The following is a 24,095-nucleotide window of genomic DNA, read 5'->3' as shown; positions in this document are numbered from 1 at the left end:
TCCTCTGAAGTCCAGTGCTGGCCCCCGCTGCTATCAGAGACCTTGAACTGTTAATGGAAGAGGGAGCAGGGCCCTCAGCTCCTTGGTCTGCACTCAGCAGCTCTGTAACTCCTCCAGGTTATGGAAGCAGCTACACTGAAACTGTGATGCAGAGGCCAAGTCCAAAGGAAGCAGCAATGAGAATGCTTCAGCTTCCAGTGCAAATGCTTCTGAAGCACACAGGGGCAGCGTGCAGCACCGGACTGCAGCAGACTGCCTCGCACAGCTCCTCCCAAAACCTTTGTACCACCACCCTGAGCTGGGAATTGGGCAATCTTTGCAACCCTCCTTCCTGAGCAGCTTTGTTAAAGGTGCTGACAAAAGCTCCCCTTGACATCATTTGTACCCAGACACTAATGCATATAGTGGAGCTGACGTGGAGCTGGAGCTCCCAAATTATCACCCTCTGTGGCTGTGCAAAAATGCTCTTACCTTGGAGGAGAACGTACAAGACCACTGGTAAAACAGCGGAGTCTGTTCACCATCATCCAAGTTCGGGTCGTAGGATTTCTCCCCATCCAAGATTAAGTCCTGAGTGTTGGACCACACGCGGTATGAGCCCCCATCAATAATTGGGACCAGTTTACTTGGTATCATGGTCACGTTGGCAAAGATGCTTTTGGACAGTGGGGTATCTCCAAAGGAGACGATGAAGACGAAGCAGTAGTTCCCAACTTCCAGGGCAAGCTTTGGTATAACTAGCTGCGGCCTGTTCACATCAACGTTGGGCAGATGGATCCTGCTGGACTCATCCAGGCTCAGGCAGCTGGGTGCCCGGTATATCTCCCACAGGTGCTCTGTCTGGTACTTGATGCACCCCCGCAGGTCAAGCTGTGCCTCTAAGTAGTTCCTCTGGGACCGCTTCATCACGACTTGAGGGGGCAAGGCCAGCTCCACCTCTGGCTCCTCACACTCCAGAACTCTGACAGTGACGGTGAGGCGGGCCGTGAGGAAGCTGATGAGATTGGTGGCGTTCACCTCCACCAGGTAATCCCCAGGGCTCAGGTAAGAATAGTTGGCCACTGCGACCCTGGTCATTTGAGTGGAAGAGCCGTCCCCAAAGGTCCACAGGAACTCCACACCCCTGGCACTGGGCACCACCACGGCCTCAAACAGCGCTGTCCTGTTGACAAAGGCATTGGAGGCGGTGAGGGAGACGTGGACTATTGGGTCCTGGACCTGGATGGTTCTGGTGATATTGACACCTCCCAAGTCGTTGAAGGCACGGAGGTAAATCTCGAGCAGCCCTGCAGCTTCTGGAGTGTAGGAAACACTCTCTCCTGCCATGGTGACCACGGAGCGGCCCTGCTCTTTCCAGAGGGAGAACTGCCAGGAGAAGGACACGCGGGAGCCGCTCCCCACCTGGGCGCTGAAGCTCTTCTCCGTGCCCGTGGGTATGCCTCGCTCGCAGCAGTTCAGGAACCTGACATCGCGGACGGCCTCCAGGACAGAGATGAGCACCTGGGCGTGCGCGATGCTGATTTGGTTCTGCACGGTCACGGTCACCAAATAATCACCGCTCTTGGTGAACTCATGCGTGTACTTGGACCCGTTGAGCACCACGGAGTAGTCCCCACTTATGCTCACCAAGTAACTCACGGAGGTCCCTGACACCATCCTGATGACGAAGGTGACCTGTTCTCCTGGCTCTACCACCTTCTTGCTGGCAAGAACTTCCAGTCCTTGAATCCTGTCCAGCACAGAGATATTTCTGCTGGCCAGAGCCCAGCTGATGTCATTTGATGCATTCAGATAGACTGTATAAAGGCCTGCTGTGGGGAACGTGACTGCCACGGACTGGCCTGTCAACGTGCCGTTTGGCACCTCCCAAAGCCACGTCACTTCGGTCCCCTTCTGCAACTCCCCCTCAAAGACCACGGTGGAGCCTGATGAGACATACCTACAGTCCAGTTCCGCAGTGCCTATACTCAGCCCCTCTATGACCTCCTCCACACAGACATAAATTGTTGCATTGGTCGAATCCAGCTTGTTTTCTGCTCCAACGATGACCTCCATAGTTCCAGGGCTTTGGAAGGAGTGTATAATAAAGGGTTCAGATGTAACAGGAGAGAAGCCATCCTCCAGGTACCAAACATAGGTAATACCAGTGCCACTGGTTATGGTGGCACTTATGTTAACAGAGGCATTAATAGCAACTGGGTTGGGGAAGGCATAAGGCTTTAAAAGACCAAGGCTTTCGATGAATTCCAGTGTCTTGTTAGCAGTTGCACATCCCAGCATGTTAGTGGCTTTCAGATAGACAGTGTAGTTCCCAGCTTCCAGGATGTTCAAGGAGAAGGTTTTCCCAGTGAAGGTCTGCACAGCATGGCCATCTTTTTGGGCTACCCAGCTGTAAGAGATGTTTGTCCCCTCTCTCACCACTGCCTGCAGATGGAGTGTTTTGTTCGTTGGGAAGTAGATGTCCTCCACCAGGTCACTGCTAGCCACCTGCAGGCCTTCGATCTGTTCCAGGACGTAGACGTAGATGCTGTCCTGCAACGAGCTGATCTCGTTCTCTGCTGTCACAATGACATTGAACGTGCCCACAGAGCGGAAGGTGTAGGAAATTGTGGAGGAGCCTTGGATGGGAGTGCACCGGTCACAGAGGATCCAAGAGTAGCGGATGGCACTGCCAGCTACCAGCGTGGATACAAAGCTCACTGAGCCGTTCAATGGCACCACTGTCCTGCTGGCATTGATGGTAATCCCTTGAAGCCGCCGTTTCACTGTGACATCAATCCTGGTCTCATTAGAGCTCACGTCATTCCGGCCTGTCACACTAATTGTGTAGTGGCCTGTGTTGTTGTAGGAGTGGGTGGTGATTTGGCCAGGCTGGGTAGTGCCATCTCCGAAGTCCCAGAAGTAATTCACTTTGGTCCCATTCATGCTGGCAGAGAACAGGTAGATCTGGTTCAGCTCCAACACCCTTGTCCCGTTATATTCAATCTTTGCTACCCCAACGGGTTCCTGGACTTCCACAAATGCTGTGTCGTTATTGAAAGAGACATTGTTGGAGACAGTCACTGTGACCAGGAAGACCCCTGTGTTCTTGTAAGTGTAGGTGACTTCAGTCCCACTCGATCTCGTGGACTCATTGTTTCCAAAATCCCAGCGGTAGCGGTACTGGTAGAGGGGCATGGCACTGACCTGGAAGCTGCTCTCCTCACCAAGCCTCACAAACTGCTTGGAAGGGAGAAGCGTGACGTTGACTATCTCTGGCTCCACACAGACACTGGTGAAATAATGAGCCTTGTTAAACCTGCTCGAGAGGGTCAGGGAGAGGAGGAACGTCCCGCTCCGGGTGAAGTTGTGCATCACTACGGGGTCCCCGCTGACCGTGACGTTGGATGAGCCATCTCCAAAGGTCCAATCGAAGATGTATTCCTCAGGATTCCCCGTCACATACGCAGTGAGCCGCACATCTGGATGCTCAAGGATGCAAGAAGTAGGGTCTATTTTGAGTACTTCCAGGACAAATATCCGGACAGGAACAGCTTGGGAGACAGAGTTCACAGGATTCACAGCTGTCACGTTCACGGTGCAGTTGATGTCCTTTGTGTACACATGTTCGACCACTGGCACCTGGCTCCTCAGCACCGTCCCATCCCCCATATCAAATATCCAGGTGATACTGTCCCCTGTCTGCACCGAAGCATTAACAGTTACAGCTGCACCCAGCTCCGCTGCCTCATCTACAGAAACACGGAGCCCCGTTATCTCTTCAAACACCTGGTAACACTCGACTGTCTCCACACTGCTTATGGTGTTGTTCACTGACACGGTGATGTTGTAGACCCCTCTTCTGGAGTAGCTGTAGGTCACCGTAGGCTGGCTCACTGTCAACAGTGAGGACCCGTCCCCGAAGTCCCAGGTGTACCAGACACCGTAAGGAGACGGCAGTGCACTAGCTCTGAAGGTGACCGGACGGCTTACAACCAAAACATCTTCCTCTGCTTCCATCTTCACATCGATCAGGTAACTGTGGATGTGAACTGGGGCCAAGTGGGTGAGGTTCTCAAACTGGTTTGATACTTGAACCACCAGAGCGTATTCACCTGCAGAGGAAGAGAGCAGAAAAATTAGGCAAACTGCTAGAGACTTCCATTTCCTCCAGCAGTTTGCTCAAGAACGAGCAAGCCATTTTATTTGAAGACACCTTGTGACCCCCCCAACAAAAACGTCTGAGTCCCTTCTTCCACAGAGAACCAGCCCGAGCTTACCTGGGTGTTCATAGACGTGTGACACATTGTGCTCAATTACAACCTCATGGACGCTGGGATCAGGAACAAGGAAAGACTTGTTGTAGGGAGGTTTGAACTGGTATATCTCCTGGACATCATCTCCAAAATCCCACCTGGAGAAATATACAGACCATGTTGCACTGTTCAACACAAGCCCCAGGCCCAGGTCTTTCAGAGGCAGGGATGGTTTTTTTTGGAAAAAAAAAAAAACAAAAAAAAAAACCACGGGAATTATAACACCAAGTACCAACGCAGTAGCTGTGCCAATGCTGCATAACCGTGGCTGTGAGAGGAGCACAGCACTGGTAAGAAGAGGGGGAACTAAACATTGAAGCAGCATTGCAAACCTTTAGAAGAAAAGTATCTGAGGCTTGAAGTACAGGTCCCAGCTAGTGTGACTGAATCACACTAGACAGCAGTTAACACGTTATATCAGTGAGACAGCGGCTGAAGAATGGGACATTTGAAATCAACTGGCCCTGAGAAGAGTCCTAATGTAGGGAAGGCCGGTAAGTCATGCGCAGCAAAACCCTAAGTTCAGGCAACTTGCAAAGGACTCACAGGAACAGAGCGTCCACAGCTGAATCAACCTGAACTCTCGCTGTAAACTCCACGGTGCTGTTCTGTGGGAGGACCGGCAGGACGCCCAACACAGTCAGGTTCTTCATCTTGTTCATCATCTCGACTGTGACGTTGTAGTTGACTGTAAAGTTACTGACGTGGTTGGAGGCGGTGAGCTGGGAAGGACAGTGGGACAAAGAACGCATTTGGGATCACCGTGCTGTGCTGCCCTCTCCTCAGAGAGGGGCTTCACCACAGGGGAGAGATCGCCCCAGGCAGGCGGGCAGGGTAGGTCAGAGAAGAGCAGCCTGGGGGACAGGGAGGCAGAAGCAGTGGCCTGAATGGCTCCGGAAAGCAGCATAAACCGGAAGGTTTATGGTTTTACCTACCTGGCACAGCCTCCTCTTACTGGACCCACCACACCTCCACCACTAAGTTAGCCCAAGGAAGGGCTGGTTCTGGCCAGCAAGAGGACAGAAAGGCTGCTCATCCCGAGGCTCCTCTGGCCCTGACCCTGCCAGCCATCCTTTTGCCTGCTCTGTGTGCCCCGCACTGTTTCCAGCTGCTGAGCACAGGGACTTGCAGACACCGAGGGAGCAAGAACCACTCAGTCTCCCTGGGACAGCTGCAGGTGAGTGGCTCCAAGCACAGTGTGGGGATGGGGGGACTCCTAAACTGAACGTGCCAAGTGCAGCCCCAGCACCCTGTGCTTGGTGGGTGCAGAGAGTGAGAGCAAAGTTGGGCAGAGGAGGGAAAGGGACAGGCAAGAGACTGAAGGAGCATGACAGAAGTAGAGCAGAATCCGCAAGATTATCTAGGCGTGTAACACTAATACCTAATGATGAGGCATCTTGCCATCTCCTCACCTGCCGGAGAGCTGAGCTGCTGGCAGAAGGGACCCTTCAAACCCAGCTGGGACCTCTCGCACCAGCAGATAAAAGTACCAGCAGATAAAAGTTTGTGCCTCTGCTTCTGTGGACCTGTTACACTGAGCCCAGACTAACGGCACCTTTTCAACTCCGTAAGTAAAAGCAACCCAAGCTTGCCAGCACGGTGCTGAACCCAGCAAGTTAGCATGAGCGTGCCCTCAGAGCTAGGGCTGGTGTCCCTTCAGGAAGCCAGCAATTATCCTGCAAATGTGTCAAGCAGCTTGGAGCCAGACCAAGACTGTGCATGGCAGTACACGGCACGAACCAGAAAGATGTCCTGGCCAGAGGTAAGCTCCTCTTCCAAAGCAGATTCCTCCCTCCTTCTTCTGGTGTCATGACAAAAATCACTGTTCCTGTCTGCACCAGTAGAAAGAGAACAGGAGAGAGACCAGAAGAGCTTGTGGCAGAAGCTCTGTCCTGGCTACAGAAGTCTTACATTTGAATCCTGCCCCTGCCTGGTTCTAAATGCACATCTACTGTGTGCCAAGGCAGTGGGCAGCACCCTGCTGTGGGGTCACTGCCTCGTTCCTGCTGGGAGGGAGTTAGGACAGGTACTCCATGAAAAGAAAGTAGAACGTGGAGAAAAGAGAACACAAAGATGAGAAAGATGGAGAAGCCAGCAGGAGAGGAGGCCATAAGAAGAAACCAACTATGTGCATTTGCATGAGCAGCTCAGTGACGAACAACAGATGAGCTCGTTAGGAGCCCAGTGAAAACCTCAACTCAATTCAGCGCATGGCCTAAACCTGCACTGCTGGCAGCTCCTGCATGGGGCAGGGTGTCTGCAGAAACCTCTGCTTTCTCCTCTCCCTGCTGCTTTTCCTGCTTAGTTTGCGGGATGAAATGGGAACCCATGATTAAAATGGTATTATGGGAAAGGCCTTAGCTTACCGAAAGCTTGTACACAGCTGGGCTTTGGTAGATAACGTTGAAGACAACATTGTAAAAAGTGAAAGATGGCTTATCATCTACTGTCCAGCGGAAAGTCACATCTGACCCGGCTTCCATCACAGGGACGTAGCTCTGAAAGGCATGAGGACATTTTATACTAGGGCAAGGGAAAAGCATGCACAGTGCTTCCCAGGAGATCTTCGGATGACCTGGAGAAGAAGCAGAGCCAGACTGGGAGGCATCACGTATCAGTCAGACAGCACTCTCAGAGCATGACACAGGGGTGCAAGACCATCTGCAGCTGTGTCACTGACAGAGCACTGCACACCCCGACCCTAAAAACCAGCAGCAGAGCTGGGAGCAGAAGCCACACTGCCTGCTCCCACACCGTAATGCTCTGCTCTGGGCATCAGGTCTCCTTCTTGCTGGCTGAAAACATTTCTGAAATCTTTGCAGAAACGACTCAGCTTCACCTACACCTGCAAACTCAGTCTCTGACTCTCATCCATGGACGCTGCCTGACCCAAAGGCTAAAGTGGTTGCCTTGCGCTGGACGGGGCAGGGTTTCTTCCTCCCTCCTACTGTGCCTCCTGAGCAGACCGTGGCAGCTAGGGAGGGTGAGACGAGAAGGCACTGCAGGCACAGGGTTCTGCCACAAGCAGCCAGAAGCTGAACACAGCATTTCACAGATATCAACAGGCAGCTATTAAACAGGTTCCTAGGGCTCGGCTGTAGTTCTGGGGACAGCAGATTTGAGAAAAAAAAAAAAACAGACTGCAAACACCAGAGCAATCCAAGACTTTGATGGATGGGTGAAACATGCCTGTAGCTTCAGCCGGCTGGTGTAAGGATTTAGTAGAGCAAATCAAAATGCCTAGAAGAATAACTACCTCAACAAGTCAAAAGGAGGTAATCACTGGCCTCTGATAATACACCAATTTTCTGAGTGATCCCCTGGGCAAATACAAAGCCAGTATGCCCCTCACACTACGTGCTGCCTTACCTGAGGGAATTAAAGTGAGCACACAGCTGAGCTGCCTTCCTGCCGGCAAGCAGCAGTGGGTTTTGCCACATGCACGTCCCAGCAGCAACGCTGACTGCATGGCCCACGAGCCAGCGCTTAGCAGCAAGCAGCGCTGTGCCCTGACCCCCAGTCCTCCTCTTGTCAAACCCATGCCGTCAGCTATAAAGGCTAAAAATCATTAATTAACAGCAGCAGTAGCCACTCACCACTCGTGTATTCAGCAGGACTCTGCTCTCAGGGTCAGGAGTGGCCCTCAGCCCACGGATGGGCTCCTCCACTTTCACTATGACGGTGATGTTCTGGGAGCTGACGGCGTTCTCTGCCACAAGCACGTGGCTGCTGGACCCCTCCCTGAGGCCGCTCAGGCTGAGCACGGCAAACCAGGTGTCGTTGGTCTCCCTGGCGCAGTCGGCAGTCAGCAGAGCCACAGCCGCGGGGCAGCTCCCTTCGAAGGGGACGGTGTGGTTGTCGCCCAGCCAGCGAGCTGTGGCGTTCGCGCCCGAGGAGAGCTTGACCAGCAGGGCAGTGTGGTTGGACGGCACGTACACCTTGCCTCCCTGGGGAGCCGGGTGGACAACGCGCAGGCCCGACACCCGGGAGGTGACCCAGAAAGTGCAAGAGAGGTTGGCGCTGAAGGGCCCGTTGTCCACGCTGGCTCTGACCGTGTAGTGCCCCGGCTGCTCCAGCCCCGTGTTGTGGGGGCTGATCACCGGGACCTGCTGCTCCTCGGCGTAGCGAACTCGGAGAGAGCAAACTGTGTTGTTGATCCAGGTGGCACCGGCGGAGCTGGCAGACGGCCCGAGTGCCCAATCTGAAGAGTTTGTGCTGAAGAAGTTGGTTCTGTAAGGGGACGTGGGGCTTGGCTGGCACTGGAGGAACGAGCCCAAGCCTGCGCTGTGCTGGATACCGAAGACATCCTTGGCCCTGACAAAAATATCTTCTTTTCTGAATGTGACCTGCAGAGAGAGGGGATATTTTTGGATTGATGCATCAAGTTCAGAGCACTCAGCACCCAACTCTTGCCTGGGCAACACAGCTGGATTTACTGCCAAAGGGAAACCCACAGAAAAGCCACAGATCCAAATGCTGCGTGGGGAAATATTTCACCACTCTGCTCTCCTTGGCCGCTTTAAACCAAAAATGTCATGTGTTAACAAGGAACTCAGCTCTATGCTCTACCTGCACTTCCTAAGGGCAACGGGAGTAGCAGAGAGGCTGCAGAGTGTTTTAACTGACTGCACTAGGTTGTTACTGCAGGGAGCCACAGCCTGCAAAGAGGAAAACAGACAGTGGTGGCACGAGGTGCAGCAGTAATAAACACTGACCAGGTAGGGGGAGGAAGGGCCAGCTGGTACTGTGAAGAGAAACTCCTCGATGAGCTGATAGCTGAGCTGGCTTTCATTGTGCTGAAGGGACGCGGGGCTGCTGGCAAGAGAACTGTTGGTGCACTCTGTCGCATTGCAGCAGTTGTTTGCCAATGAGCACAAATCAGTCAAATGACACCACTGGAAGCCAGGAGGACATTCAAGTAGAGTCCAGTTCCCGTAATCCTGAGAAGTACGGAATGGTTCTGTAGCATTTTGTCCCTCCTGGTAATCTGGAAGAAGTGAAAGAGGAAGCAAAGATTAGTGTTCTAACAGGCAACTCTTCAGTGCACTTCTACATTGCTCCAAATTCACCATATATTTTCCCACTGTGACTGATGATGACTCCAGTCTTAGTAAAAGCTGCAACTGCAATGCATCCTGGTGCTACGTAAGTAAAAAGTGTCCTGTTTTACTGGAAAATTTCACAAAGGCAGGAAGATTGTTAAAAACAAAGTCAGTCTCTTTTCCAGTGAGAATGCGCCAATTTGCAATCTAAAAGAGATCTATGTTCAAGCGAAAGCTGTTCCAAGCAAAAGCAGAGCTGGCTTTGACACTGAAAACACATTAAGTACCTTTTCTTAAGTTAATGTTTCCATGTTAAAGTATCAGTTTTTCAGTGTCAAAAAATATCCTTTCGTAATCAGCCAAATATATGGCTATAGCAAAGAATTGCCTGCAAAATTAATTGTTGCCAAACTGTGAGTACTGAGCCGTTGTACAAGCAGTAAAGGGCTTTTTGGATCATCTCATCCATCAGGAACAAACGGGCTCAAGAAAATACTCTTCCTCATTAACCTGCGGGGCCAGATGGACCAGAACACGTTCCATTAGACATATCATCTCTTCCTAAAGTGTAAAAGTATAACTCAGAAGATTAATTCCCTTCTACGTGTGTTCCATACGCTCTCATCATTCCTCGGGCACGGAGACAGGTAACAAAGCCATAAGAAACTGCTTGGGGTCCTTGTGGGGAAGAAGCATCATTCCTAAGTGGCAGCTGCTGGTCAGCTTAAACTAAACAGAGAAACACAAGACCCTATAACTACCAGCTCTGCATTTGATGTCGAATTTGAATGTTCCGCTTCAAGTCAGAGCTGGCGGACAGACATGCCTGGAACCATCCTCACACGCAAGTCCAGGAGAGGCCTTTTCACTAAGCAGGGATAACCACAAGCATAACTGGGAACACCCTGGGGTCTCTGAATAAGAGAAGTGCTTCTTTGTTTTAAGACTTCTGCCACAAAAGCAATGGGAGAGGAGACATTCTCAGCACTGCAGTCAGCTGCGTTTGTCCCTTTGTACCGTCCCTGTTACAGCTGTCAGCCCAGACTCCAGTCCCCATTGCTAACCCACCACATCCACATTGCCACAGCTGATGAAGAGCCATTATTTAGTTGCTCAGCTGTTCTCTGGTCACTGCTTTTCCAGGACCACCGCTCCACCCAGAAATCTCTTCTCCGGCTGTGCTGGTTGGCTCCAACAGGACCGTTTTTATCCTGCCTTTGATCCATGCAGTTGCAGCTCTGCCCCTTTCTAAGCTGTCAGGCCAATGTAAAATTCATCCACTTGGTTTGTCTCTCTATTCATTTCCCCAGGACACCTACTTCTTAAAGGCAACCTCAGGCTGTCCAACTACACCTGCAGACTTTGCACTTGAGTCTCCATAAAGCATAGAACCAAATCTCTGAGTTTTTAAGGCGTCAAAGCAGAAGCTTTGAAGCCAGAGGGCCACAAGAAAGCCACTCACACTCAGTTTGACATGGCCCTCGTGGCATCAGCCCTAACAATAGCCGAAGTGTTGAGAGATGTCTCACCTTCTCCATCTATTGGTCTGTGCACCTGGAACCTCACTTGAACGGGCTGATGCAGGTCTTGTGTCACAAACTCCAGGGCAGTCAAATATCCCTCATGCCTGAACGCCAGCTCAGGGAACACCATCACCTGCAAAACAAAGCAAGGCTCTCACCTACCCGTGTCTTCTTGGACCATCTCTACAGCAATAGGATAAGCAAACTCTCCTTACCTCCCCAGTTTGCAACGGAGCTGACAGCACATCTTCTGTCACGTTTTTCAAAGCCACATGTGTCTCAAACACAGGGTTTCCCACAAGGAAGTTTTCGGCATTTAAGAGAACTCCTGTTTACAAAGCAAGTATTTGAACAAATGAGATTCACGTAACAATCTCCAAGGCCCTATAGTATACATATATATATATATATATACACATACATATATATATATATATTCCTATACAGTACCCCAACATCTCACAGACTACAAGATGGCACAGAAAGAAGAGCCATGACGGCAGTGCCACAGCCCCAGACACAGGCAGCAGCACTGACTGCTCGAATAATGGGGAGAAGCTCTTTCCAAAGCTCCGCATCAGAGCTTCACTTCTCTCTTTACTTCTATAGATGGCAAAGATTGGAGTGGGCCAAATTCCTTGCAACGGGAATGTTGCGGTTGCTGACAGTGCCACTTGGTAAGGGGGCAATGGTCTGGACAGCCCCCTCCATGCAGCCCTATTTTTCCCTGGCACACGCCACCAGGACACCTGCCTGCCTCAGATGTCAGCTGAGAGCAGGAGGAAAGCAGAGCCCACCTGTTGGCTTGTACTCGCACACATAGCTGTGCTTGGCCATGCACAGGTCTGTGTTACACTGCCCGGTTGGGCCCATCCGGACACAGTGATCAGCGTTTGATGGATGGGGTTCTCCTGGCAGCCAGTTCTGACAGCTCTCCAGATTAAATCCTTCGCCTCTTTGCTGTGCTCCAGTGCTTGCAAAATCATTGAATCCAATCCAGACATCGAGGCTCCTTCAAAAAAAAAAAAAATGAAGAAGAAGGGGGAGTGGATTTCAGGAAATTATGAGTATTAGAAAGATCTGGGACAGATGCCATCTATGGTTCTCTATGAAAATAATAATCTTAACAACAACAGCTCCATCCGGGTGTAAGAAGCTGCGTGTAAAGGAACCTTTCAGTTACGAAAGGATTCCAGAATCCATTCTGCCACTAACACTTATTGTTCTAATAGCAGCTCCTTCCTGGTGCACCATTCTGCTGTCCACCAGCTGCTCAGGCCCCTGTACTACAGGCTGTAGAAAGCCACCCGCCCTCTGATGTAGAGGGGACAGTAGAGCCCAAAGGATTTGACAGAGCCAGCAAACCAAGGGTACATTGCAAGGGAGGGAGAAGGAGCTCACGGGGATGGCTGCATCAGGCGGTGCAGCAGGTTGACTGCAACCTCAGGCCTCTCCTAGCAGAGCGGTTTGTTAGAGCAGTCTGCCTGCATCGCCGTTTAAATGACCTTCACAGATACTTTTTTTTTACTGAGTCATGACTTAAGGGGAATTTTACGGTCATACAAAACTGTCTGAAAAAAAAGATTCAACTTTTAGAAAACTTTCGTTTGGTTTCTGGGGACCTGTGGAATTTGCCATTGGTTGATTCTCCACTGCAAGTGGAATTGGCACCAGGGCAGGATTAAAGCTCAGATGGTGCCAGTTATGGGAGCTCCTGTTCAGCTCCTGTTCAGCTCTGATGCAGCTGTTGGAAGATAATAAACTCCTCAGTCACCACCGAAAGGCAGCAAACACAGCGGGGGGCAACACACAGCAGCAGCGGCCAAAGCACTGCAGGAAGAAGAGCCCCACATGCAAGAGAAACCGCCAGGACCATTTTAGGAAGATGACATGGCCCTTCCACATTTGGAAATTGGATGAATCCCAGCAGAGATCCTGGTGGAAAGTGCTGAATGGTCTTTCATAGCCACAAACAGCCTGTTTCTAATCGCACCCAGCAGAAAGCGAGGCATTTGTTCCATATTAACTTCTGGGGGGAAGAGCCTCACCGTGCACCCTTCGAACCCCCCGCTTTTTCTCCCCAGCCCCTCCTGCTGTGGCCTTGCCCTCTGCTGCAGCATGCTGGCAGCCCGGTCCAGCTGCCGTGCACCGAGCAGACAGGGGAGGTAACTGGTGTCTCTCCACCACTGGGCTCACGACAGATGGAATGATTAATGAGGTCATGCTGAAAAACGACGATGAAAATAACTGTTCTGTGAATCAGTAGTTTTCACTGCAAATAAGATTAAAAAATAAATAGCCGCTCCACTCTGCTCCCGAACCACTGGCAGGGGATTAGGGAGAATGGGTAGGAAACCGCCTGTTTGCTGCCATCAGTAAAACCCGATCGAGTTTTTCCTCTTCTAATTCCAGCTATGATCTAACTTCAAGTCATCAGAAAAAAGAAAAAAAAAAAGAGAGAAAGGAAAAGGCTGGATGGATTGCTTCCCACCCCTGCCCCACTGCTAGGCCCATAACCTTGCAGAGAGCAATGAGGGGGCTCCAGATACTTCATCTGAAGCAAGGGGAGGGTGTCCCTCCACCTCCGAGGAAGGAACGAGCTGCCTTCCTTGGGGCAGCAGGAGCAGAACAAAGTCTGAGGAGGCTTGAAAGGGAAGACGGACTCTTTGCACAGCATCAGAGGAAAATGGGGTCCCCTGGAAGGGGTGTGGGCTCTGAGGAGGAGAGGGCACTGGTTCAGTGTGCATTGCTCCTGGGGAGGTCATCAAATGATAGGAGCGAAGGAGAGAAAAGAGCAGTCCTTGCTGCTACGTGCTCTAATGGAAAACAGATTTCAGCTTCTGTCATTTTCCCACAAGAAACTATGGAAGCTGCATGTTCCAAAAACCTGCGGCTTGCTTGATTTGTCTTTTATCACCAGGGAAATCGCGTCCTGGAACTGTCTCATTCATGTTTATCTGAATGGATTAATAAAATAAAGAGATTAAATAAAGGGGGCTGGGGAGGAGAACAATGTGGGGCAGCAGCTGGGAAACAGCTTGGGCGGCTCACTCTAATCCGAGGTCTCATGATTTCCTTGCACTGCAGTCCATCAAAAGCCTTGCACGCAATGCCTGAAAAATCAGCACACCAAGTGACCAGCTCCTAACCCACGGCAAGGGGCAGACTTCTCTTCCCCAGGGCAGGGACAACATTTGTAACCTCAGGATAAAGCCCAATGCAAAGGCAACGAGGCAAGGACACACGTTTGGGGAGAAGGGCTGCCAGTCCTCAAGCAGGTCTGTTCAAAACCTACATCACATGCAGTTGTTCCCTCTGCATGTGCTTTCTGGGCCACATTTATTAACACGGTATCTGCAACATCCTCACCTGGGAGTGCTGACAAGAGCTGTCAGGCCCCCACAGCTCCCCTGCTCGCGTTCTTTCCCCCATGCCGGCTGGTTGCAGAGAGGGCACTTGGAGAGGCCACGTAACCCAAGGCTGATGCTCCAGCGCTGCCTGTTTATAAAGCCCGAGTGCTGAGGTGGAACAGATGTTCCCGGAGCCTGACGCTCAGAGGAGCGCTGCTCCTTCTCAGGACACAAAAGCAGAGGGGATGTGGTCTGGGCTGCAGGCTGCAGCCGTGTGTCCAGGATGTGGGACTCCTAGCTGAGAGGCAGGATTACAGCGCTGGCTTGTGCTGTGCTGGAGCAGCTGCTGGATGTCCCGGTGTCCCGCACTGGACAATCCAGCTGTAGCTCTGCTGATGGGGGGAGTTGCTTCTAAGGTCACCTTCCGGCCCTGCCTAGCAGCCAAATACCTCCTCGCCACCAGCACCTGACCCCCTTTGCTGCCTGCACACTGTGCTGGACCCAGTGGATGTCTCTGACCCAGTTCAGAGGCACCCACAGGCACAAACACAGGCACAAGATGCCCACCAGCCACAATCCCACAAATGCCAGGTCTGATTTCCAGTCTTGCTGACTCTACCCTCTTCTTCCCTCTACAGCCTCTACAGAAACAAGCCAAGTACAGCAAGGCTCGAGCTCTGCTTATTCCTCCTTCTTGCTCAGCAGCCTCACACCCAGCTTCTCCCCGTGCTGTATCACCCTCAGCTCAGACCCATGCAACCCACCAGACCGACTGGCTGCAGAGGGCTGCCCGCTACCGGGCTCTTCCCCCCAGACACCTCTGCAGATGTAACCCCAGAAGCACAACATCCCTCCCTAGGAAATCTTAACCCTTACCCTCCCCGCTTACCTGATGACGTGAGCGACCAAGAAGCCCTGGATCTCAGGGCTGCTGACAAAGGCCAGCTCTCCGTTGCCGTGCTCCTGGCAGTGCTGCTGCGCCTCCAGCCACTCGGCCTTCTCCACCACCAGCCGGTAGCAGTGGTTGTTGCCCAGAAAAACCAAGCCGTCGGGGGGACACATGGGGTGAACCGCTGCGAGAGGCAGAAGAACACAGGCATGATGCCCTTCCTATGGGATCACACACCCCAACCCAACCTGGGGCACAAGGCAGCAGGAGTGTCCTGCCCGTCTTGATGCCAGCAAATCCCATTCACTGCTCAACTGCTCTCTGTGCAGTCCTGTTCGTGGCCCAGCACAGGGCAAAGCACTGCTTGGTCAGCCCAGGTAAAGCACACAGGGGTGCAAGGAGTACGAAAGGAGTCACCCCTTACTCCTCATTAGGAAGGAGTGGCAAGGGTAGCCTCAGGACCCAGTGCCACCCCCTCCCTTGCTCAGCACCCTCAGGCCTCCCAGCCAGCCCCGCTTACCTCTGCCCAGCTCTCCAGCCTCTGCCGTGATACCGTACAACACCGTGAGGCCACTGCCACCTCTGTTACGGATCCGGATGTCCAGACTCTCGTTGGTCTTGATCAAGGAAGGGCACTGCAGTTCTAACTTCTGGGGTGAAGCCACCACCTCAACTTCTGCCTGCACGTATGTGAACCTGGTGCCCACAAAGAGGGTGGCGGTGACATTGTACTGCCCAGGTAAGGCATACCTGTGGACAACTGCATTTCCAGTGGTGTTGAGAACCTCTGTCTGGTCCCCAAAATCCCACTGTAAAGTGCTGACGGCAATGGGAATACTGACATTGAAGAGCACGGCCTGGTGTAGGCCATACCGGGGCTGGAGTCCTGTGAAAGACACAGACAGCTGAGCCTCGAAGGGAAAGTGGACGAGCGATGGGCCACTGCAGGCCTGCCCAGGCAAATGCTCAGTGCAAAACAGCAAACAACTGGAGGAAGAGTTCGGTTCATGGGCAGAACCACACAAACACTGCCCCTGGGTGCTGAAACCTCCGTATTCCTGGCCTTCGGCGTAACAGAGGGCACTGCAGGTCTCCTCGGTGAGGTTCCCGGGGTGAGCAGACGTGAAGAGGATGACCAGTTCAGCCTCACCTGTGTGGTTGCTTGTCAGGCACGTTATATATTGAGCTCCTAGGGGGGAGAACAGAAGATCCTCTTACAAACTGACACTGTGAAGCCATGGCTTGATGAAACTCCAAGAGACACCACCCCGCACCCCGGTGAGTGGGCTGCTTCTACTCCAACCGCTTCCTTTTTGAGTCTTGCCTGGCAGTCTTCAATCCCTCAGCAATGACTTCCATCTCTTTCTACTAACTAATGCCAACAGAAATAAAGGCACTTCCACAGGCTTATGGAGCAGGAATGCACAATAACAGGGGTCATTGGGGAGCCTGATGGTGCCACAGGACATGGAGCCGCTCACAGTCTGACCCTGAAAGGAGGCCCAAGGAGCAGCCCCCAGGTAGGGCCAGGAGAAAAGGCTGTCCCTTGGTAGCACCGTGGCTGGGCTGGTGCAGTTTCACTTCCAGCCACAAGCCTGTAACCAAACACAGCTGGGCAGAGGGGCACACTGGGGCACAGGGGAATTGCCACAGGACTCTCCCCGAGGCCCACACTGGGGGTGCACAGACATTGCAGCCACCTTCAGCCCTGGGGACGGCCGAGATCTTCCCCACCTGCCTGCAGACAAAACGTGGTGCTAGACAAGACAACAGTGTCACACAGCCTGTACCCGGGAGGTGCAGAAGGATGCATTCATAGACGTCCATGTCTCACCCCCGGGGCTTTGCTCCCCCGCCAGCTGCTTACAGAGGCCCTGCCCCAGGCACACGGTGCTCAGCCGCAGCCCAGCTGGGGCCGCCTGCCTCCCGTCCAGCTCTGCCCACGCAGCCGAGCCGGGGCTGCCTGCGTGTTTCTGTTGGTTGCTACAACATTCCCCCAAACATCTCAACGGCGCTGGCCTCGCGTGATCTTCCCATATCCAACCCATCCAACCGTCCGGCCTTCTCCACGGCCTTCCTGCAAACGCCGGGCCACTTTTCTGAAGAAAAGTCCCCTTGAGGAGTGCCATGCGTGGGAACTACCTTGTTTTTAACACCAGCCTGGCTGTGCTCCTTAGCTCCCTGCTGGCCAGTAACAGCTACCAGCAGCTGGCAGGCTCTCCCCAGCCTATCCCCTTTACACTGAACTGCCCCAGAAAACATCACCTGCAAAGATTCAGCTTGGCACGTCCTCCAGTCCCATCAACTCCAATGATATTTCACAGCTTAGAGTCAGATTGTTAAATGCATGAGAGAACAAAATCCTCCGGCCAGAGACGGGGCTAGCACCACCTGAGGGCTGCTTGTAGCTGGGTCTGTAATGAGTTTGCTGATCCCAGCCGTGGTGTGACCGACTATCCTTAATGCATCAAGGTACAGCCGTATGCTACCATTATTTGCTTAATTAGGTTAGAACGAGGGACTTGAGGCATACGGAGGTCTAGCTGGGATCACCAGCTCCCCTCGGGCCCACCGCTTCCACGGGTTTAGTCACCTCGCCCACCACAGCCCGCCGTGCCTCCTTACCACAAGTAGTGTTGATGAATGAAACGTTGAAGAGAGAAAGGTTTGCCACAGCAGGAGGCTGGGCACATCTCGTATCTGATGCCTGGAGAACCGTCACTTTTCTGTCTTCCACCCAGCGGGGCAACCAGGAAAGTTTGCAGTCACAAAAAAACGGATTCCAACTTAAGTTTCTGTAACAGGAGATCAGAGAAAAGTTGTGCATTAACTTGACAACGGGAAGCATGTGCTAAGTGTTAATTACAGCAATGTGCAGATCCCTCACTGTTCCCATCTGCGCAACTCCAGCGAAATGCTTCAGAAAGAACTGCTTAGGGGAGTTAATGAATAAGGAATCAAGCAATAATTAACATGATTTTTCTAGAGGCTAGAATTAGGCAAGTACTCCAAGTACTTTTTTCACTCTACAAATAATTGTTGCAATTAGAAGCAAATTACAGACACAGTCTTATATTTAAAATAGTCTGCCATCTAACAGCCATTGGATGTAATGGCAGCCTCAGCAGCTAAGGGAGACTATTTACAGCTCCATTAAAAAATAGCTAAGAGAATAAAATTGATCTGTCAAAAAAGAAATGCAAAGTCAATGATAATCTTTCCATGTGGCGGTTTAATGAAAAGATGGAAACTTTAATTGCAGCTAAGCTTGATCCAAATAACAGCCTTTGGCATTCAGCTGCGAACAGGACAGAGATGGAAAGATATTTGTTTAGCTGACGCCAGCTGGGCTGGGCTGCCGCAGGGGCTGAACCCAGGATTTTTATACTGAAAGCACCACTTTGCAGGCCAGCCTCAGCAGGGACAGGCTCACTTGGACACAGCACGGATCCTTTCTGTCTTTTCAGTGCCATTTGCAAGTAAAAATGCAGAGCTGAAAATGCTCTTTGTGTCTTAGTCTTCATGGAGAGTGCATAGCTGAGCTTTTTTCTTGCTTGCTGAGAGCGATTGCACAGGGTTAATCCCTGGGGTCGTGCAGATACAGAAACACCATTCTGTGCTGTGATTTCGTGCACCTCTTCTGGAACTGTGTGGCGTTCCCTGGCCTCCCGTCACATATCAGCACAGATTTTAATTACTTCAGTTAAAAAGCATTATAAGGGTAAGAACCTGAATCACTTAGGGAGAACTTCTCCAAGTGTCTTCAAGCGACTTTGACAGCTGTGTGGCAGCTTTTCATTAGGTCCCCGGTCCCAGTGTGTGATCACACAACCAGGAACAGCCAGCAGGGCCTGGAGAATGGCCAGAAACCGTGACACCTCTGGCAGAGCTGGTGTGGGAGAGAAGCAGAGAGGCCAAGAGGGCAGCAGCAGAGGCTGGAGGCATCCAGGAGACACAAGCAAAGTCTGGGAGGAGGTTAGGCTTGAAGGGTACCGAGAGGACCCAGGAGCAGGACACAGCCTGAGGAAGAAATTGGAGAGAGTCCAAAAAAGGAGCTGCAGGGACTGCAGGAGGGCGAGGAAGCAGCAGTTGGAGAGAGGAGAAGTAACGTCAGGGAGGCCTGGTAATGAGAAGGTGGCAGTCAGCGTATCCACTCCTCATCCCTTCACGGCAGAGGAGCAGCCAAGCAGATTTAGGCTCCCTCCACCAGCTCTGTGTTTCCTAAGGTTCACAAGTTTTTAAAATGTCACGGAGAAAGACGAGGCTTGCACTGTCAAAACCTCACCAAGGGAGCACCTGGCAAGCACGCAGAGCTGCAGGGGTTAATGGGGACGGAGGGCTTCAATTCCCCCCTTAAAACAAACAGCAAAGTATGTGCCACCACACGTGGTGGAGCAATAGGTAGCCCTGATCTCCCCAGGACAGTGCTGCCTCCCACCCCCAGGAAAGGGAAGGGCTGTTTCAAGGGAAGGTCTCAGTAAAGAGCCAGGAAACAAAGAGAATGAACTTACATTTCACTTAAATTAAATAAATTATCAAATATTCCATCTTCTAATGTAGAAATCTTGTTGTGGCTTATATCTCTGTAAAAAATGAAAAGGGAAGTTCAATAATTGTTCATCATACTGGTAACAACTTCCTTGCCAACACACAGGATCAACCTCTCTTCCAAGCCCTGCTTAGTGACTGGCTAACCTCTGACCACCCCTGGTCTCAGAAGCTACTTACATATGATAGCAAAATTTTCTGTGAGATGCTATGTCACAGAATGACAGTGTTTGAGATTGGAAGTGACTTCTGGAGGTCATCTAGTCCAAAACCCTGCTCAAGCAAGGCCACCTGGAGTGGACTGCCCAGGACCATATCCAGGTGGCTTTTAAGCATCTCCAAGGAGGGAGACTCCACAACCTCTCGACGCAGCCTGTTCAGTGAGTTTGCGAACGGTCTCTCCCCTTCTCCTGGCCCACACGGAGTCTGCGCAGTTTTAGTGAAATGAGACACGGCAGGGTGTTGGGAGCAGTGGACACGCAGGCAGGCCTTTGTTCCACCAACGCTGAGCTCCTCAAAGGACCCTCATAATCAGTACCCAATTCCCTCCAAAGGTAAGTGGGATTTGAACACCACAGCTTTATCCTCATTTTCTGTTTTGCAACCCATCTTGTGACAAATGTAGCTTACTCTCCTGCCCCGATCCCCCCTCCACCTGGCAGTGCAGCGTGCCCGCTCCTGCCTGACTCCGAATGCCAGTGAGCAATCGGTCGTTCCCGGGACTGTGCAGCTGAACGCCCTGAGGAACGAGACCACGAACACACACAGCTGGGGCCCAGCAGCTGAGGTCGAGCGAGAACAAGGCTGACTCGTGCAGCACAAGCGTGTGCATGGTACCAGCTCAGGGGCGCGCTGGTAGCGGGACGGCTGGAAGGGTGCCGCATGTACTTACAGTTTTGCCAGAGAAGTCAGGCTTCTGAACGTCTGAACATCTAAAACACTGATCTCGTTACTGGAAAGATCCCTAGAGAAAGAAAACACAGCTTTCAGCTTTTGTTCAACTTTTTGTCATTCCTCCATCACTGGAGCTTAGAAGAGCCTCGCTCCAAACTCCGTCCAGACTGCAGACAGAAAGGTTTCGGTGTGCTAGCAGGGAACGGTTCTCCCAGCCAAGGAAAACACCTATCCCAGCTATACAGCATTTGCTGCTCACAGCTTTGTATGATGTGTATATAAAGATTAGGACTATCATTATATGCATACCATTCTACAGCATATCTAGAGCAATTACAGACATGACTAATGTAAATTTGAGGTATCCTTCAAAAAATTATGCAAGTCTAATACATGTTCAAAGAAATAATTAAGACAGAATTTAGACTAAAATAGTAATTAACTTACAGAAGAAAAATTCGGAGGAACTTTCAAGTCCATCCCTAATGCCAAAGAACAGGTAATTAATTACACAACTGATGCATTCAGCTTTTAATGTTTAAAGATCTTTTTGTCCCTTTTTGAAAAAGCGTACAAGAAATGAAGGAGCAAAGAATATTTTCTGTTTAAAATCAGGCTAGACTTTCCCTATAAAACAAACACCGTTTAGAAAATCTTTAATCACTCTCTGTAACAGTAATAGTCTTCAACTCATCCAAAGAAAAATTGTTTTTGTCCTCCTATTCAGCTCTCTGTTTTCACCTCACATCCTCTCTTTCAATTTTAAAATGTCACTCAGCTAGAAGTGAAAGTTTCGCTGATTGCTCCCTGCTCATTCCCAATAAACTTCACTCTTCGGTTTCAGATGAATCCCCGTTGGCCAAAACCTTCTTTTAGCAGCACCAAAATACTTATTCCAAGCCCTTGCAATGGTTATTCTCCTTCCAGGATTTCTGGCAGTGCTGCAGGGAGGCGGACAGGTCTGGAGGCGCTGCCCAGCTCCCCGCAGCTGTAGGCATGCTGCACCAACAGAGACATCCTCCAACCCTGCTCCCTCCTCACCTTTATCCTGAGCACCTCTTGTAACTTCTCCTCACTGTCTCACTTCTTATTTTTACCCCCTCATGGATTAATTCTTGATTTTGATATTTAAACTTAATTTATCTGAATGAAGAGAATTACACCAAATTGGCAGACAAACTACTTATGATTCCAGGAAACTATGGGGATAAGTAACAAGGATGGATGTCTCTTTAAAAGGTTTGAGTTTACTTTTCCCAATTTTGCTGTCCAGGAGTTCTCTGCCAAGCTGAGAGTGGATTCAGAAGAGTTCACCAGCAACACCACTAAAGAAGGCCAAGAAATGTGCACAATAAAAGATCAACAAACACACTTAAAAAAAAGCTAGCGAATGTGTCAGCCAGCCAGGCAGCCTACGGCAGAAGGGCCACGCCAGCAGGACTGCACTGCAGAAGCACGGTTTACCTGTCAGGTAAGCAAGGGCCGAGCTTTAACAGCAAGAGCATTTCTCTGCTCCTCTGAGAAACTTGAAAATAATCCAGTCAATTTTTAGGCAGCACCTCGAGCCCCAGACAGAAGGAAATGGTGTTCCAGCTCCGACGTCTCTCGTGCCCTGGCGTTTTTGCTCCTTGCCCAGACAAGAGAAACCTCCAGAACAAACCGCCCTGCTGTTACAAAATCGGGGCTTTGGCGTCTCAAAGAGCCCCTTCACAACGCTGGCTGGCTGCACGGAGAGCGTGCGCAGGGCAGCGCGAAGCCCTCAGCACCACCGATGTTGCTGGGGACCATGTGGCGGCCTGGGATGCCGGCCCCAGGCCCCGGGTGCCACCACGCTGCCCCTGCTGCAGGAGGAGCACCCTGGCAGGGCTGCTGACACCAGCCCCAGCAAACAGGGAAGATGTGAGCAGGGGCAGCAGTTCCCAGCTCAGCGCTGCGTTTACACGGCTCGTGGACTGACACTAGATGTCACTGCGCACTGAGCAGCGCAGAGGGGAAGAGATCCTGCACCGTTAGGTACAGACTGGAGCCTAATTCCTTTGCTATTTTCTACCCTCGCCATCACAATTTGATGAAGAACCAGTAGAAGGCCTCCCAGCTTTCTACCTCCCCAGAGCTCCCCGGTGAGGAGCCCAGAAGGGGAGCAGAGCCCCGCCGGTGGCCCCGGGCGAGAGGCCGGGAGCGGCGGCGGTGCCAGCGCCTGCCACCTCCAGCCTCCTGGCTCAGCTCGGCTCCCACTGCTCCCCCTCCAACTTGTATGGAAAATAATATTATGCCTTCCTGGCATGGGAAAGATGGCTGTGAACCAAAGTAGGTTGCAAAAAAAAAAAAAAAAAAAAGGCAGGAAAGAACTACCGACCAATAAAACCCCCGGCACAGGCTGCGGGACAGAGCTCAGCCTCAGTGCCACAAACTGCCACGACTGTATTTTCCCAGCCCACTGCCAGGCTGGAGGAAATTCGGAGCAGGTTCAAGGCAGAGCTGAAGCCAGCAGAAAACAAAGCTCTCCATTGAAATGCGCCGCACATGCAGACTGCCGCTCTCCCCCACGAGAAGAAAGAAAAACTTGGTTCAGTTGTGCCGGGGGTGGCACTGAGAACATGCTGTGGTGCCTGGAGAGAGGGCAGCTGTGGGCCAGCCACAACTCCTTGATCCCACCTCAGTTTCCACACCTGCAAAGCGGAGCTGTGTGCTGCCAAAGGAGGCAGGGAGAGCTTGGCCCACTCCTCTGCAGAACTTGGGAGAGGCACCAAAAGCCACCGACGACTTCGGTACAGAACAAGAACTGTGTGAGGATGCCCTGTGGGGAGAGCTCCCTGCGCAGCTCCCCAAACACCCCAGAAAATGCAGCCACATTTAACTTACATAGCGAGCAAAGGAAGTTTTGAGAAAACTTCTTCTGGAAGTAGAATCGGTCATGTGGGGAAGGCGAAGCTGCAGAGACGTGAACATTTGGTAACGAGGGCGTCTGCCCGAACCTTGGGAGCCTGGAGCTCCTTCCCAGCTCTGCTACCAATTCCTGTGCGAGGCTGGGCGAGCCCCTGAACCTCTCTGGAGCCGCGTGTGCCGCAGGGAGGGCGGCAGGGCTAACGGCAGGGCTAACGGCAGGGCTAGCAGCAGCCCGTCCCACGGATGGAGTGTGAGCAAACATCAGCCACAGACACCGCCACGGACATCTCCTGGACAGGGCCCATCAATTCTGGGGGTACAAATCATACACAGCCCTCGTGTGCCCTAGAGCAGCCGCCAGCAGGGACCAGCAGCAGTGCTGGGAGCCCCCAACCCGGCCACTGGCGCTGCAGCAGGCGGGGGGCGGCCGGGGAACAGCGGCTCCACGCCCCCACGGCAGCCCCGGGCAGCCGGGGTGTTTATTTCTGCAGCGCTGCGGTGGACGGGCTTTTTTTGGTGCACTGCTGTTTTTTTCTTCTTAATTCCACAGAACATATAATGTCAAGCAGAGTATAGCACGCCTCCGCCTGCCAAGCCTGATGTCATGCTCTCATTATGTCATTTGTGGGCCCGCTCACTTCACAAAAAAAAGGGAGGGAAGGGAAGGG

General features: G+C 51.9%; 1 protein-coding gene across 1 annotated transcript in view; it reads right to left on the bottom strand.

Moving 5' to 3' along the window:
- Window positions 1-24,095, bottom strand: part of PKD1 (polycystin 1, transient receptor potential channel interacting) — an 85,054-nt gene that overhangs the window by 27,530 nt on the left and 33,429 nt on the right. The window contains exons 2-15 of the mRNA XM_050713733.1: window positions 20,540-20,611; window positions 19,611-19,682; window positions 17,725-17,894; window positions 15,620-16,288; window positions 15,100-15,283; window positions 11,658-11,872; window positions 11,076-11,188; window positions 10,867-10,993; window positions 9,011-9,282; window positions 7,892-8,641; window positions 6,662-6,793; window positions 4,842-5,017; window positions 4,260-4,393; window positions 472-4,094 (exon numbers count right to left, since the gene is read on the bottom strand). Coding sequence (XP_050569690.1) covers window positions 472-4,094; window positions 4,260-4,393; window positions 4,842-5,017; window positions 6,662-6,793; window positions 7,892-8,641; window positions 9,011-9,282; window positions 10,867-10,993; window positions 11,076-11,188; window positions 11,658-11,872; window positions 15,100-15,283; window positions 15,620-16,288; window positions 17,725-17,894; window positions 19,611-19,682; window positions 20,540-20,611 — 6,709 coding nt within the window. The remainder of the gene's footprint in view (window positions 1-471; window positions 4,095-4,259; window positions 4,394-4,841; window positions 5,018-6,661; window positions 6,794-7,891; window positions 8,642-9,010; window positions 9,283-10,866; window positions 10,994-11,075; window positions 11,189-11,657; window positions 11,873-15,099; window positions 15,284-15,619; window positions 16,289-17,724; window positions 17,895-19,610; window positions 19,683-20,539; window positions 20,612-24,095) is intronic.

Source organism: Cygnus atratus, chromosome 15 (genome assembly GCF_013377495.2).
Source record: "Cygnus atratus isolate AKBS03 ecotype Queensland, Australia chromosome 15, CAtr_DNAZoo_HiC_assembly, whole genome shotgun sequence".
NCBI classification, from domain to species: Eukaryota; Metazoa; Chordata; class Aves; order Anseriformes; family Anatidae; genus Cygnus; species Cygnus atratus.
This window is presented reverse-complemented; position numbering and strand designations above follow the sequence as displayed.